The 14,839-nt window shown below is 52.9% G+C and overlaps 1 protein-coding gene across 1 annotated transcript; it reads left to right on the forward strand.

Moving 5' to 3' along the window:
• The first annotated feature begins 10,134 nt into the window (after window positions 1–10,134).
• LOC103652738 (probable RNA methyltransferase At5g51130) lies at window positions 10,135–11,338 on the forward strand. Its single transcript, XM_023302255.1, has 2 exons — window positions 10,135–10,306; window positions 10,732–11,338. The coding sequence occupies exons 1-2, from the start codon at window positions 10,139–10,141 to the stop codon at window positions 10,876–10,878; spliced, it is 315 nt and encodes a 104-aa protein (XP_023158023.1). The 5' UTR covers window positions 10,135–10,138; the 3' UTR covers window positions 10,879–11,338.
• Window positions 11,339–14,839: the final 3,501 nt, after the last annotated feature.

A 14,839-nucleotide genomic window follows, 5' to 3' on the forward strand; every position in this document is an offset into this window, starting at 1 on the left:
AGATACTGCGCCGCCGTCCGAAAGCTAGAAGATAAATTCGAAGGTCTGGAGTTTCATCATATAGAAAGAGATCGGAACACGGCGGCTGATGTACTGTCCAAGCTCGGATCCGGTCGGACTCAAGTCCCGCCCGGGGTCTTCGTGCAAGAAATTCTCCAGCCGAGCGTCTCGATGGATCAAATAGAAGAGTGCAACATCATAGATCAACCCGAGTCAGACTCTGATGACTGGAGGCAACCGATTATTAAGTATATAAAGAATGAAGAAGAACCAGATGACAAGAACTCGGCAGAGCGCATTGCCAGACAATCAGCTCACTATACACTCATTGGGGAGGTATTATACAGGAGGGGCGCGTCAGGCGTCCTCATGAAGTGCGTTCTCCCGTCCACCGGGAAGCAACTCCTGGAGGAAGTCCATGCAGGGCAGTGTGGAGTACACGCAGCATCCAGAACATTAGTCGGGAAGGTTTTCAGGTCAGGATTCTATTGGCCGACGGCGAAGAATGATGCAGCCGAGTTAGTTCAGAGATGCGAAGCTTGCCAATACCTGTCAAAGCAACAGCACATACCAGCACAGCAGCTACAAACCATACCAGTAACTTGGCCTTTCGCATGCTGGGGATTGGATATGATTGGACCTTTCAAGAAAGCTCAAGGAGGATACACCCATGTATTGGTGGCAATTGACAAATTCACTAAATGGATAGAGTTCCAGCCCATTGCCTCTTTAACCTCTGCTAAAGCCGTGGAATTCATACAAAGCATAATATTCAGATTTGGGATACCAAACAGTATCATCACTGACTTGGGATCCAACTTCACCAGTTCAGAATTCTTTGACTTCTGCGAGCAAAAAAGCATTCAGATCAAGTATGCATCTGTAGCCCATCCGAGAGCCAACGGGCAGGTTGAGCGAGCCAACGGAATGATATTGGAGGCACTTAGAAAAAGGGTCTTTGATAAAAACGAAAAATTCGCAGGAAAATGGATAAGAGAATTGCCTTATGTTGTTTGGAGCTTGAGAACCCAACCTAGCCGGGCCCTGCATGGAAACACTCCTTTCTTCATGGTCTATGGGTCGGAGGCGGTGCTACCTGCTGATCTCAAGTTTGGGGCGCCAAGATTGATCTTCGAAAGCATAGCAGAAGCCGAAGCCACCAGGCTGGAGGACATTGATGTACTTGAGGAAGAACGACTGAATGCAGTAATCCAATCAGCACGATACCAGCAGACTCTAAGGCGCTACCACGACAAAGCTGTGCGGCAACGTTTCTTTTCAATAGGAGACCTCGTCCTCCGCCGAATTCTAACGGGGGAGGGACGGCACAAGTTATCACCCTTATGGGAAGGACCTTTCATAGTAGCAGAGGTCACTCGTCCCGGATCATATCGCCTCACCCAGATGGATGGCACAGAAGTTGGGAACTCCTGGAACATAGAGCACCTCCGAAAGTTTTACCCCTAGCTGTATCTCAAAACAGCCAGGACGACCGTATATTCTGTATAATGGAAATACGTCATCAATAAAGAGAGATTTCAAAGATACTTGGCTCATTTATGATTGACTTGCATTCTTACTTAACTCGGGGTGACCACTATGCCCTACAAACGGAGCAATCGACTTAAGTCGGCAACGACTTAAGGCGGTGCAACATGCTCACGCTTACTTAACTCGGGGTGACCACTATGCCCTACAAACGGAGCAATCGACTTAAGTCGGCAACGACTTAAGGCGGTGCAACATGCTCACGCTTACTTAACTCGGGGTGACCACTATGCCCTACAAACGGAGCAATCGACTTAAGTCGGCAACGACTTAAGGCGGTGCAACATGCTCACGCTTACTTAACTCGGGGTGACCACTATGCCCTGCAAACAGAGCAATCGACTTAAGTCGGCAACGACTTAAGGCGGTGCAACATGCTCACGCTTACTTAACTCGGGGTGACCACTATGCCCTACAAACGGAGCAATCGACTTAAGTCGGCAACGACTTAAGGCGGTGCAACATGCTCACGCTTACTTTACCTAGGGTGACCACTATACCCTACTAACGGAGTTACCGGCTAAAAGTCATTGACGGCTTAAACCGGTATAGCATACTCGCGCTTATGCAGTTCAAGGGATGATCTCCATATCCCGCAAACAAACTTCATAATCATCGTGTAGCGTTACCACAAATTCAAAATTCGGATACAATAAGAAAGTGATGACGTCATAAACCGATAACCTCTAACGAGTACTTGATCATGCTAACTGCGTGCTCAGAGCACGCGAACTGTTTCTTTATTTTCCAATGTCTTTCTCAGGAACGACTGACGAAGAAGGGCGATTCGAGGAATCAGGGGCAGCATTCACATCGGCTCTTATATCTTCAGGGACAACCACGCCGGGTCTTCTCATCAAGATTCGTCCCGCCCGAATGGCCTTGTCCAGGGCCTTATCGCGCTGAGCTTTGAAAGTGACAGCAGCTTCTTCAGCAACTTTAACAGCCTGCTGAGCAGTTTCTAACTCCTGAGCAATGGATTTCTTAGAAGCTCGGAGTCCCTTGATGGTGGCGTCCTTTGCCGATAGCAACTGTGTAAGGCGGGCCACTTCGTCCGAGGATTCTTGCAGCTGACGGCGCTGATTGTCAAGCTCCTCCATCGTAAAACGGTGGCTCCTCTCCAGGATGGTTAGCGAGTTGCTGGAATCTCGGTACAATCTGTCCAGGTTGTCGCGAGAAGCAGCAAGGATGCGTTTTTCTTCCTACAAGCAAAAATCAACTCATTCAGAATCCAAGAGTATCATAAGGCGAAGCACGGGTTCGTAAGCTACCTTCTCAGAGTCAAGCTGAGCATGAAGAGAAGAACTCAGAGCGTTGGCGTCATCCAAAGCCGCAGAGACCTGACTCAACTCGATCTGACTCTGAGAATACTTCTCCTCGAAGTCAGCGCATCGTCGAGCCATTTCAGCTTGATCTCGGGAATGTTTCTCTTCAAGAACTGTGATCTGCCGAGTCATCCCTATCAAGAGGTATTCAGACAAAATGAGGTCAGAAGGTAAAACAACCCACGGACAAGAACAAAGAAGAAGAAGAAAGGATACTTACCAGCATTAGTTGCCTCCAACTCAGATACATGACCCCGAAGCAACACCGGATTCCAACGCTCAAGAGATGAAGCCACCTCCGGGATGGAAGCACCCTGCGACTTCAGCTGGCCAACCATTCCATCCACCAAAGCCTGATAAGAAGAGCGGATGAACATAATGGCAACAATTCATGCAACATAAAGATCAAACTAAAACACAGCACAGCACCTGGAGGTTGGAAAAAAGCGAAGGGATCCCCAAGTCAGGAGAAATCGGCTGATGACCAGGTGCCAGACCACCACCCGAAGCAGCTTGCAGCAGACCAGCAGGGACGAGCTCAGTACATTCAGCAGAGCCTAACGCCAGACCAGTGGGGATGCTGCCCTCTAAAGCGACCCCCTGATCCGGAGTTTGAGCCATCACCATGCCGCCAGAGTGTGGAGGTGAACCCACATGAACATCCATGGAAGTGCAGGAGGGAGACCTCACTCGGACACCCTCGGGGGCTGGGTCAAGGTTGGCAATGCCCACTCGAGCCGGGTCATCCCCGGCAACACCCTCGGGGGCTGGGTAGTGGCCTACACTCCTCACCCGAGCTGAGTCCTCCCCGGCGACATCCTCGGGGGCTGGGCACATGTCAGCACTATTCAAGGGATCCAAGCTCTCTGACGTGACCACCTCTAAGGTTGACGGGCCTTCAGCTACTTCCATAGGATCAGGATGATCCAGGTCAGCATCCCGACCCTCGAGATCACGCTCTAAGGTCGACGAGGCACGGGATGACCTCAACCCAGCTTCTGGCACGGCTGCACAAGTTTCTGTTGCATCAACATCTGCAGGTTCCAACAACAAGTTCTCAGGGACCATATCCTCTAGAGCTTGATCAAAATTGGCCATGGATAGTTCTTGCAGACCAATAAGGGCAGACAAGGCAGGGGAAGGAACTCCACTACTTCCACCGCTAGCGACGAACTGCCGACTGTTTTTCCGAGTTAATGGAGTTTCATTTTCTTCCTCCTCATCGTCCACAGTAACAGCACAAACAGCATCCTCATTGGGGTCAGCAGCAGGCGGAGCACACCCATTGGGATCAATGTCAGCAAGGCCCGTTGCAGTCATTTCTTCGGCAGCAGGAGCCAAGGTACTGGCATCCTCGTCAAAGCTGGACACTCGCCGGAGGTGTCTTCTTTTCTTCTTCTGCTCATCAGCAGAAGGCTCGGGCTGACTGGTTCGGCTAGGGCGCCCTCGGGCGAGTACTGACAGGTTTCGAGACATCCAAGGTCGCATCAACCTCTGGAAGGGGCACCACTGCCAATGTACCATCAGGAGCAGCATCAGATGAATCCTCAGCTAGCAGATCGAGCATGTCATTTATGTCTGCATCACTAGGGTTCAGGGGCACTTCAAAATAAATCTGTCGTTCATCATCAGGTATCTCCCCGAGCGAAGCAACTAAGGAACGGACCTCTCCAGCAGAGGGTCGCACTCTAAGACCCAAATTGCTATCTGTCACGGGCGGATTGGACACAAAAAGGGTGAAAGCTTTGGGAGAAGGTAGGTTCCAAGCCGAGTATGCCACTGGAGCACCAACGTTTGAAACTTTACCCCTGAGGATCATTTCGAGTCGGCTTACCAAATCAACAGAAGGAATTCTCCTATTGGTAACTCGGGTTGAGTCGGCCAGCCCTCGGTAAAGATATGCCGGATAGGCCCTGTCTTTCAGCGGCTGAATGTTTTTGAAAACAAAATCTGTGACCACAGCTTCGGCAGTCAGACCTCTCTCTTTCAGTAATCCAACTTCAGTAAGCAACACGCCTGCCTCGGCCACTTCTTGGTCCGTGGGAGACTCAGTCCAACTCGGAGTACGAACGTCTGGCTGCCTTCCTGAGCGGGAAGGGAGAGAATTTCCATAATTATCCATTATAAACCACTCCAGACGCCAACCTTTAATGCTGTCTTTGAGGGGTATCTCGAGATACTCGGTCTTCCGCCCACGGCGCATCTCTAAACTGGCACCCCCGACCAACTGATGTTGCCCCCGGCCATCCCAGGACGGCAGTGATACAGATACTTCCATAAACCAAAATGCGGCAGCACGCCAAGATAAGCTTCGCAAAGGTGAACGAAAATAGAGATTTGAAGAATGGAATTAGGGTTCAAGTGAGTCAGGTTGATGTGATAAAAATCAAGGAGGCCACGGAAAAAAGGAGATATGGGAAGGCCGAGGCCGCGAAGAAGGAAAGGAGTGTAAACCACTGACTCGTGGGTATCTTCGGTTGGGACAGTAGTCCCGTGGCAAGCCCGCCAAGAACAGAGTTCCCGTGGAGGGAGAACCCCGATGGAGACAAGGCGGAGAAGCTCAGCTTCAGAAATTACAGACATATGGTTACCTGCGAAGGGTAACTGACTGTTGGGGTCGATGGCGGGGATCACTGCGGCAGACGAGTTCGCAGTCTTCCTCTTGGGCGCCATCTTGCTTCTCGCTGGCGAAAAAGAGTAGGAGGCGAGTGGCAGAGAAGATTCAGATGCGGAAATGCAAGAACTAGGGCACGGAAAGCAAAGGCGGCTAAAAGCGCGACTCTTAAGGGATATTCTTGAGCCAGATACCCTTTCAAAAAGTGCCCAGTCATCACCCGGCGGTCATCTCCGAAATCCCAGCATGCCACGTGGATATCCAACAGTTATTTCCAAGAAAGACGATGTGCCACCTCATCACTCGGTTATTTTCCTCAGAGTAACTTGAGAAGCTGGCTATCACTCGGCGCTGCCTCTAAAACGTCGACCACGTGTTCAATCGCTCGGCATTACTTCTAAAATGCCGACGCCGACCTTCAAATCACTCGGTGTTGCCTCTAAAACGCCGACCACGTGCTCAATCGCCCGGCATTACTTCTAAAATGCCGACGCCGACCTTCAAATCACTCGGTGTTGCCTCTAAAACGCCGACCACGTGTTCAATCGCTCGGCATTACTTCTAAAATGCCGACGCCGACCTTCAAATCACTCGGTGTTGCCTCTAAAACGCCGACCACGTGCTCAATCGCCCGGCATTACTTCTAAAATGCCGATGCCGACCTTCTATCATTCGGCATTGCCTCTAAAACGCTGGTCTTGTGTTCGATTGCTCAGTGTTACTTCTAAAACGCTGATGTCAATCTTCACATCGCTCGGCGTTGTTTCTACTATATCAAAAGAATCAGTTCAACATTCAGCAAAAGCAATGACAAGTCATCAAAAAGGGGGAATCAACGACAGTTCTTCATTAAAGGGAAGTTAACGAGTTTACAAACCAACTCTTCATGAGTTGGTACTTCCCTAATTCTACTCTACATTACTACTACTACTAAAACTACAATATACTACTCTACATTACTACTACTACTAAATTACACTAATTACTACTACATTATTCTAGCTATACTAAACTATACTAACATCTAAGAAGACCAGTGGCGTCTAGCCACTGGCCCTGCCCCTGCAACCGCCGCCGCCCTTGGTGCTGCCCCTGCTGCTGCCCTTGGTGCTGCCCTTGCTGCTGTCGCCCTTGGTGCTGTCCCTGCTGCCGTCGCCGCCGCCCCTGCCACTGCCGCTGCCGTCACCGTCGCCGTCGTCGTCGTCGTCGTCGTCGTCGTCGTCGTCTTCACCCTCGTCGCCGCCGTCCGAGTCCTCCTCATCCGAGGAGTACTCCGACTCATCCGAGCCTTCGAGCCCGGAGCGCTCGACGGCCCGGATGTACGTCCAGACCTCCGCGGCTATCCCCTGGGAGTCGTCCGAGTCATCGGACGACGCCGGGGGAGAGACGGGAGCCGGAGACCCCTCGGACTCGGAGGAGAACTCCTCCTCCGAGTATTCCGAGTCACCGAAATCCTCCGATGGAGGAGTCGGCTCGCGCTTGCGCTTGTTGTTCTTGCCCATGGCGGAAGCAGACAGAGGGGAGGAAAAGAAGGCAGTAAGGAGCAGCGAAGAGATGTGAAGAAACCAGAGAAGCAAAGGGGTTATTTATAGAAGGGAAAGGCAACCGCTCACTTCTAACCGCGGTCACTGAACAGTCGCAAGGCATTCAATAAGCACTTCCACCCATCTGAAGACACGTCAGACGGCGGACGCCGTTTCATGCAACACTACACCCATTGGGACTCCAGTCAACAGCGCAAAGGATATGATTACACTAGCCGTCCCATCGCATTACTACTCAGAGGCAACCGGCTAAAACACTCAGCGTACCAAGCCGTCCCTTGCCCACACCCATTGGGGGGGACGCCCAGGAATTATCAGTATATTTTTCAAAACGGTCACATCCGTGCAGGGCATGCAGTGAATACCTCAAGACAAAAGTGAGATATCAGTAAGGATCAGAGGAAAGCCAAATATAGCCAGCAAAGTACAAGATATGACCGACAGAAGTGACGTGAAGACTAGACAGAGAACGTCCGTCAAACGTCCAATCAATCGCAGAAGCAAATAAATTGCACTACCTAGCAAGATATGGATGGATTGCAAACTCGGCTGCTAAAGACAAAATATACGCTGACCTTTGCAGCAAAATATTGATGACATAATGCTGACCTCCAAAGCATAATGCAAAATAGCCTCATGCCAGTTTCCACAAGCGAAAGGAAGACCTTCGAATGGATTATCCTTAAAAAATCCATTTGAAGGTCGGGGGCTACACCCATTGGGTGCACCTCCGGTGCACCCCATGGAATATTATTCTAAACCGATATAGCGCCGACTTCTAAGGCGCAGAGCAAGATCGAAAAGACTAATCCTCAACCAAGATGCAGGAGCGCGAATGGAGATAACCTTTGGAAGAAGACCTTCGAGTAGATTATCTTCTAAAATCTACTCAAAGGTCGGGGGCTACACCCATTGGGTGCACCTCCGGTGCACCCAATGAAGTCCAGAGTCTTACAATCCAAAATGCCGACCTCTAAGGCACAAGCACAAAACCAAACTTTGGTCGGACGAGTGATCAGAGCCAGAGAAGACGGCAGGAAGTCATTTTTTGGACCTTGGATCTTTGAGTTGATTACCTCTAAATCAACCCAAAGATCGGGGGCTTGTGGGGGATAGATATCCCCTGGGTCCACTAAAGAAGTAAAAGGCCTCACGAAAGGCCCAAGGGCCCGATAATTTGTAAGGTCATTCTTTCGTGGGCCTAGGGAAAGACAACCAACAAAGAAGACGTGAGACTGATTAGTGCAAACCCAAGCGGCCCACAAACGTCGAACGAATGAATCACAACAGAGACCCGACTTTCCCGCGCTGAAGCCCCCATGCAACAGAGCCGTGCGAGGATAAGTCGGCGAGGGGTACGTAGGGATAAACTCAAGAGGTTCACTATCTTTTAGCTACTTGTTGTTATCATATTCACGTGTACTGCCTCACGGTCGAGTATATAAGGCCTAGGGGGCACCCCTTCAGATGGATCGACCCTGTTCTACTTAGCCACCCACATAAACTCTCTGCGCCCTCTATCCAGAGAACCCTCTTGTAACCACGCTCAAATACTCACCAGGACGTAGGGTGTTACGCACTTCTAAGCGGCCCGAACCTGCAAATCTTGTCCATTGTCCCTCGTGCGACCGGCACGAACCATTTTGCTACAGTCGTTGACACCGTCCTACTCCTAAAAACACCTTGAGGGGCAACCCCGGGTGTGCGGTCGGACCCAAAACACCGACAGGCGCAGCACGTAGCGGAGGTGCTTCCCGAGGGGTGAGATGAAGAGCAGGCCCGCACCTGCTCCTGTTTTCATCAGCGACCCATCGAAGTATATGGTCTAGAGTTTCGGTTGGATCAGAGCTGTTGGTAGCTGGGTGTCGACCCATTCAGCCATGAAGTCTGCCAAGACTTGGGACTTGATGGCCTTCCGGGGAGCGAACGAGATTGTCTCACCCATGATCTCCACCGTCCACTTTGCTATCCTACCCGAGGCCTCTCGGCACTGTATGGTCTCCCCCAGGGGAAGGATGACACCACAGTCACCGGGTGAGACTCGAAGTAGTGTCACAACTTTCGCCGCGTCAGAATTACTGCGTACAGTAGCTTCTGAATTTGCGGGTAGCGGATCTTGGTCTCAGATAGCACTTCGCTGATGAAGTAGACCGGCCTCTGGACGAACAGTGCCTGCCCTTCTTCTCATCTCTCGACTACGATCACGGCGCTGACCACCTGAGTGGTTGCGGCTACGTAGATCAAGAGGGCTTCTCCTGCAGCGGGGGCACCAAGATGGGCGCACTTGTAAGGAGTGCCTTTAAGTTTCCAAGGGTTTCCTCGGCCTCGGGGGTCCAAGAGAAGCGCTCGGTCTTCCTTAAGAGGCGATACAAGGGTAGGCCCCTTTCGCCGAGGCATGAGATGAAGCGGCTCAGAGCCGCAAGGCATCCCATGACCCTTTGTACTCCTTTCAAGTCTTTGATAGGCCCCATGTTGGTGATGGCCGCGATTTTCTCTGGGTTGGCCTCGATGCCCCGCTCGGAGACGATGAACCCCAGGAGCATGCCTCGGGGGACTCCGAAGACACATTTCTCGGGGTTGAGTTTCACGCCCTTCGCCCTCAGACACTTGAATGTCGTTTCAAGGTCAGAGAGGAGGTCGGAGGCTTTCCTCGTCTTGACTACGATGTCATCGACGTAAGCCTCGACCGTTCAGCCGATGTGCTCTCTGAACACCTGGTTCATGCACCTTTGGTATGTCGCACCTGCATTCCTCAAACCAAATGGCATAGTAATATAGCAGTACATGCCAAAAGGTGTGATGAAAGAAGTCGCGAGCTGGTCGGACTCACTACACGACGGTTGATCTTTAGCGACCCTTATTAGGTACCAACTGTTGGTTGCTAAAGGTTAGGGACCGACGGTCAGTCGCTAAATCTTTTTGTAGCAACGGTCGGTTGGTCGCTACAAGTCTAAAAATTTAACAACTTATGGTTGGTCGCTATAGATATCGTCAAGGACTAGCGGTGGGTCGCTATAGAATTAATGGGCCTTCTTGGGCCGTCCTCAAACCCTACACGTCCTCAGCCCTGCCAGCCGCCTAGCCGTCCTCAGTCGACAGCCGCTACAATGTCACCCAGACTCCAGACTCCGGCCAGAGTCCAGAGCCGCCAGGACGCCAGGTACGCCGCCGGGCGCCGGCCCCCTCCTCCCTCCCTCCTCCGGGTGAGCGCGCAGAAGCGGAAGAGGAAGGAGGTCTTCATCTACGGCAACTACAGGAACTACTATGGCTACCGGGTGAGCGCGACTGCCTCTATTTCTGCGCCCCCCCCCCCCCCTCTGGAACTGATGTTGAGTGTTCACGCGTGATCGCTACCTGTTCGACGATATGCCTCGCAGTAGGTTCAGGTGTACGTGGGGTTTGAGTATTTCGGTTCAATCGGTTGGTCTGGAGTGACCCATGACACGGATATAGCTAAACTTGCATACCTAGCTGTGTGGCTAGGTGATGTTCCGCGGGGAGGAAAGCACTGGTACTAGCCTGTGGCCTGCGTGTTGCTGGCTGGACTAGTGGGTAGGGATGGAGTAGATGGGCTCTTACATGTAGCTCCTTACCTCGGATTCTCCAATATTTATTCCGTATAGCATGCCTAGTGCTGTTAGAGTGGGAGGGGAACTTAACATTTTCCAGCTGATAAATTATAACTTTAACAATTCTACAGATTGATCGCAATGTTGGTGAAGATCCTCGCCTTGAGGCGTTCAAGAAACAGTGGTTTGAAAAGAAGGATTGTCTCGATATTGGATGCAACCAGGGTTTGGTAACGATTGGCTTAGGTAACCTTTTGATTTTCCGGATAAACTCTTGACCTATTAGCTAAATTCTTATATATAGCTTAAGAAAGTCTGGTTCACTATTTTTCATTTTGGTTGGTATATTCACACAGCACACTATTCAGCTAGTCCCTTCTCTAGGACAAAAAATCATGTCTTTTTTGCGTGCCAATATCATATATTCAATCTGATAATATCCAGTAAAGCAGTAAGCTCAGCTGGAGTTTCCATACATGTCATAAACATTTAACCATACTCGGCCACAAAATAAACCCTATTTAACATATTTTGAAATTTGAATATTTATTGCAAAATGTTCTCATCTTTTGTGGGGTCCTTTCGGTTATATTTTTTGATTGCCAATAAGCCTCGCTGTTTGTTCTCTTATTATGCAGGCCCCATGGTAGTGATTGTGGTATAGTGAATGTGAACATACCTACTAATGGTGCTGAAATTGGTGGAGCATTTGGTGGAGAAAAAGCAGCTGGTGGTGGACGAGAAGCAGGGAGTGATTCCTGGAAGCAGTACATGAGGAGGGCGACTTGGTAAGAGTATACACATTTTTTGCTGTGAGTGCATTTGAAATGGTACTATATATAATCATTATTAGAGCAGTGCATAGTAGACGTCGAGGAATGACAGGGTTTCGCACCCAGCAGTGGAATCCACGATTTGATCGATGCGAGGCAGTTGGTAGGGAACCTTCGGACATGCTTTGTTTAGACCAATGTAGTCTACACACATACTCCATTTTCCACCTTTCTTTTTCACAAGCACAGGGTTGGCTAACCATTCGGGATGTAATACCTCTTTGATGAACCCTGCAGCCATCAGCTATAGATGGCCAAAAAGCACGAGGCCCGTGAGCCCGGCACGAAGCCCGGTTTTTGGGCCCGGTCCGAACCCGGCACGGTAGAATAAGCGGGCGGGCTTGGACAGGAAACTAGGCACGGCGGGCTAGCCCGGCACGGCCCGTTTACCTCTAAGCCCGTTAAGCCCGGTTTTTTTACACTAAAACGTGCTTACCGGCCCGTTTAGCACGTTTTCGGCCCGTTTTTTCGTGCTAAACGGGCCGGCCCGGCCCGTTTAGGCCCGCTGCGGGCCGGGCTTGGACAGAAACTTGAGCACGATGGCACAGCAGGCCCGGCCCGGTTTTTGGCCAGGCTTCACCGGGCCCGGGCCGGGCCGGGCCGGGCGGCCCGTTTGGCCATCTCTACCATCAGCTTGTGGATCTCCTCGCCTATGGCCCTGCGCTTTTCTTCGACAAAACGGCGCAGAGGCTGCTTCACGGGTCGGGCTCCAGCTCGGATATCCAGCGAGTGCTCGGCGACATCCCTCGGTATGTCAGGCATGTTCGAGGGACTCCACGCAAAAACCTCGACGTTCGCGAGGAGAAAGTCGACGAGCACTGCTTCCTATTTGGGGTCGAGCTCGGAGCCGATCCGGACTTGCTTGCAGGCGTCGTTGCTGGGGTCGAGAGGGACGGACTTAACCGCCTCTGCTGGCTCGAAGTTGCCGACGTGGCGCTTCGCATCTGGCACCTCCTTGGAGAGGCACTCCAGGTCGGCGATGAGGGCCTCGGACTCGGTGAGGGCCTCAGCGTACTCCACGCACTCCATGTCGCATTCATACGCGTGTCGGTACGTGGATCCGACGGTGATGACCCCGTTGGGGCCCGGCATCTTGAGCTTGAGGTAGGTGTAGTTGGGGACGGCCATGAACTTGGCGTAGCACGTTCTCCCTAGCACCACGTGGTAGGTTCCTCGGAACCCGACCACCTCGAACGTGAGGGTTTCCTTTCGGAAGTTGGAGGGAGTCCCGAAGCAGACGGGCAGATCGAGTTGTCTAAGGGGCTGGACGCGCTTCCCGGGGATGATCTTGTGAAAGGGCGCCGCACCGACCCGGATCGTGGATAGATCGATCTGCAAGAGCCCGAGGGTCTCGGCGTAGATGATGTTGAGGCTGCTGCCTCCGTCCATGAGGACCTTGGTGAGCCTGACATTGCCGATGACGGGGTCGACAACGAGCGGGTACTTTCCTGGGCTCGGCACGCGGTCGGGGTGGTCACCTTGGTCGAAGGTGATGGGCTTGTCGGACCAGTCTAGGTAGACTGGCGCCGCCACCTTCACCTAGCAGACCTCCCGGTGCTCCTGCTTGCGGTGCCGAGTTGAGGCGTTCGCCACTTGCCCACCGTAGATCATGAAACAGTCGTGGACCTTGGGGAACTCCTCTGCCTTGTTGCCCTCCTTCTCGTCGTTGTCATGGGCTTTGCCACCTTCCGCCGGGGGCCCGGCCTTATGGAAGTAGCGCCGAAGCATGACGCATTCCTCAAGGGTGTGTTTGACGGGACCCTGATGATAGGGGCATGACTCCTTGAGCATCTTGTCGAATAGGTTGGCCCCTCCGAGAGGCTTCCAAGGGTTCCTGTGCTCGGTAGCGGCGACAAGATCTGTGTCGGCGGCGTCGCGTTTCGCTTGCGACTTCTTCTTAGCCTTCTTCTTTGTGCCGCGCTGGGCGGACGCCTCGGGGATGTCTTCCTGCTGGCGTCCCTGAGGCTGCTTGTCCTTCCGGAAGATGGCCTCGACTGCCTCCTGACCAGAGGCGAACTTGGTGGCGATGTCCATCAACTCGCTCGCCCTGGTGGGAGTCTTGCGACCCAGTTTGCTCACCAGGTCGCGGCAAGTGGTGCCGGCGAGGAACGCGCCGATGACATCCGAGTCGGTGATGTTGGCCAGCTCGGTGCGCTGCTTCGAAAACCGTCGGGTGTAGTCCCGCAGGGATTCCCCTGGCTGCTGGCGGTAGCTTCGGAGATCCCAGGAGTTCCCAGGGCGCACGTACGTGCCCTGGAAGTTTCCAGCGAAGGCTTTGACCAGATCATCCCAGTTGGAAATCTGTGCAGGAGGCAGATGCTCCAGCCAGGCTCAGGCGGCGTCGGAGAGGAACAGGGGGAGGTTGCGGATGATGAGGTTGTCATCGTCCGTTCCACCTAGCTGGCAGGCCAGCCGGTAGTCCGCAAGCCATAGTTCTGGCCTTATTTCCCCTGAGTACTTGTTGATGGTAGTCAGGACTCGGAACCGGGTCGGGAACGGCGCCCGTCGTATGGCCCAGCTGAAGGCTTGCGAACCAGGTGGTTAGGGCGAGGGGCTCTGATCCTCCCCACTGTCGTAGCGTCCCCCACGCCTGGGGTGGTAGCCTCAGCGCACCTTTTCGTCGAGGCGGGCTCGACGGTCGTGGCGGCGGTGCTCGTTGCCGAGGCGACCCGGGGCTGCAGGTGTCGCGTCCCGCGTGCGCCCGGTGTGGACCAAGGCTTCCTGCATGAATCGAGAAGTCGCGGCGCGATGCTCTGGGGGTACCCTTGCCTTCGGGAGGCAGAGCTCTCGGCCCGTCGGACCGCGGCATCCTCCAGGATATTCTTGAGTTCTCCCTAGATACGCCGCCCCTCGGTGGTGGATGGCTCCGGCATCGTTCGGAGTAGTATTGCCGCTGCAGCCAGGTTCTGGCCGACCCCACTGGAAGCCGGAGGCAGCCTTGTCCTGGCATCGTCAGTGATACGGCGCTGGACGTCCTAGGCCTGATGACGCGCTTCTCCGGCTAGTGCTCGGCCTGCCCACTCCTGCTCGATGTTTTGTCGGAGCTGCACAAGTTGTCCTGCTTCCTCGTCGAGCTTGGCCTGCATCTCGTGGATTTGCTCGAGCTGTGTGTCCTGACCCCCTGCAGGGACTGGGACCAGAGCTAGCTCCCGCAGGATGTCAACGCGAGGCGCAGGCCCAGGGGGATCATCGTCCTCTGGCATACCAAGGTGGTTGCCTTCGTCGTGACCCCCTAGATCGATGTGGAAACATTCGCGACTTGGGCCACAACCTTCATCGTCAAGGCTGTGGCCATCATCGGAGCAATGGGAGAGGCAGTAGTCACATGCGGTCATGAAGTCTCGCATGACACTGGGATTACCGAGCCCGGAGAAATCCCAACCAGAGTCAGGCTCGTCGTCTTCCT

Source organism: Zea mays, chromosome 4, assembly GCF_902167145.1.
Source record: "Zea mays cultivar B73 chromosome 4, Zm-B73-REFERENCE-NAM-5.0, whole genome shotgun sequence".
In the NCBI taxonomy this organism is placed as follows: domain Eukaryota; kingdom Viridiplantae; phylum Streptophyta; class Magnoliopsida; order Poales; family Poaceae; genus Zea; species Zea mays.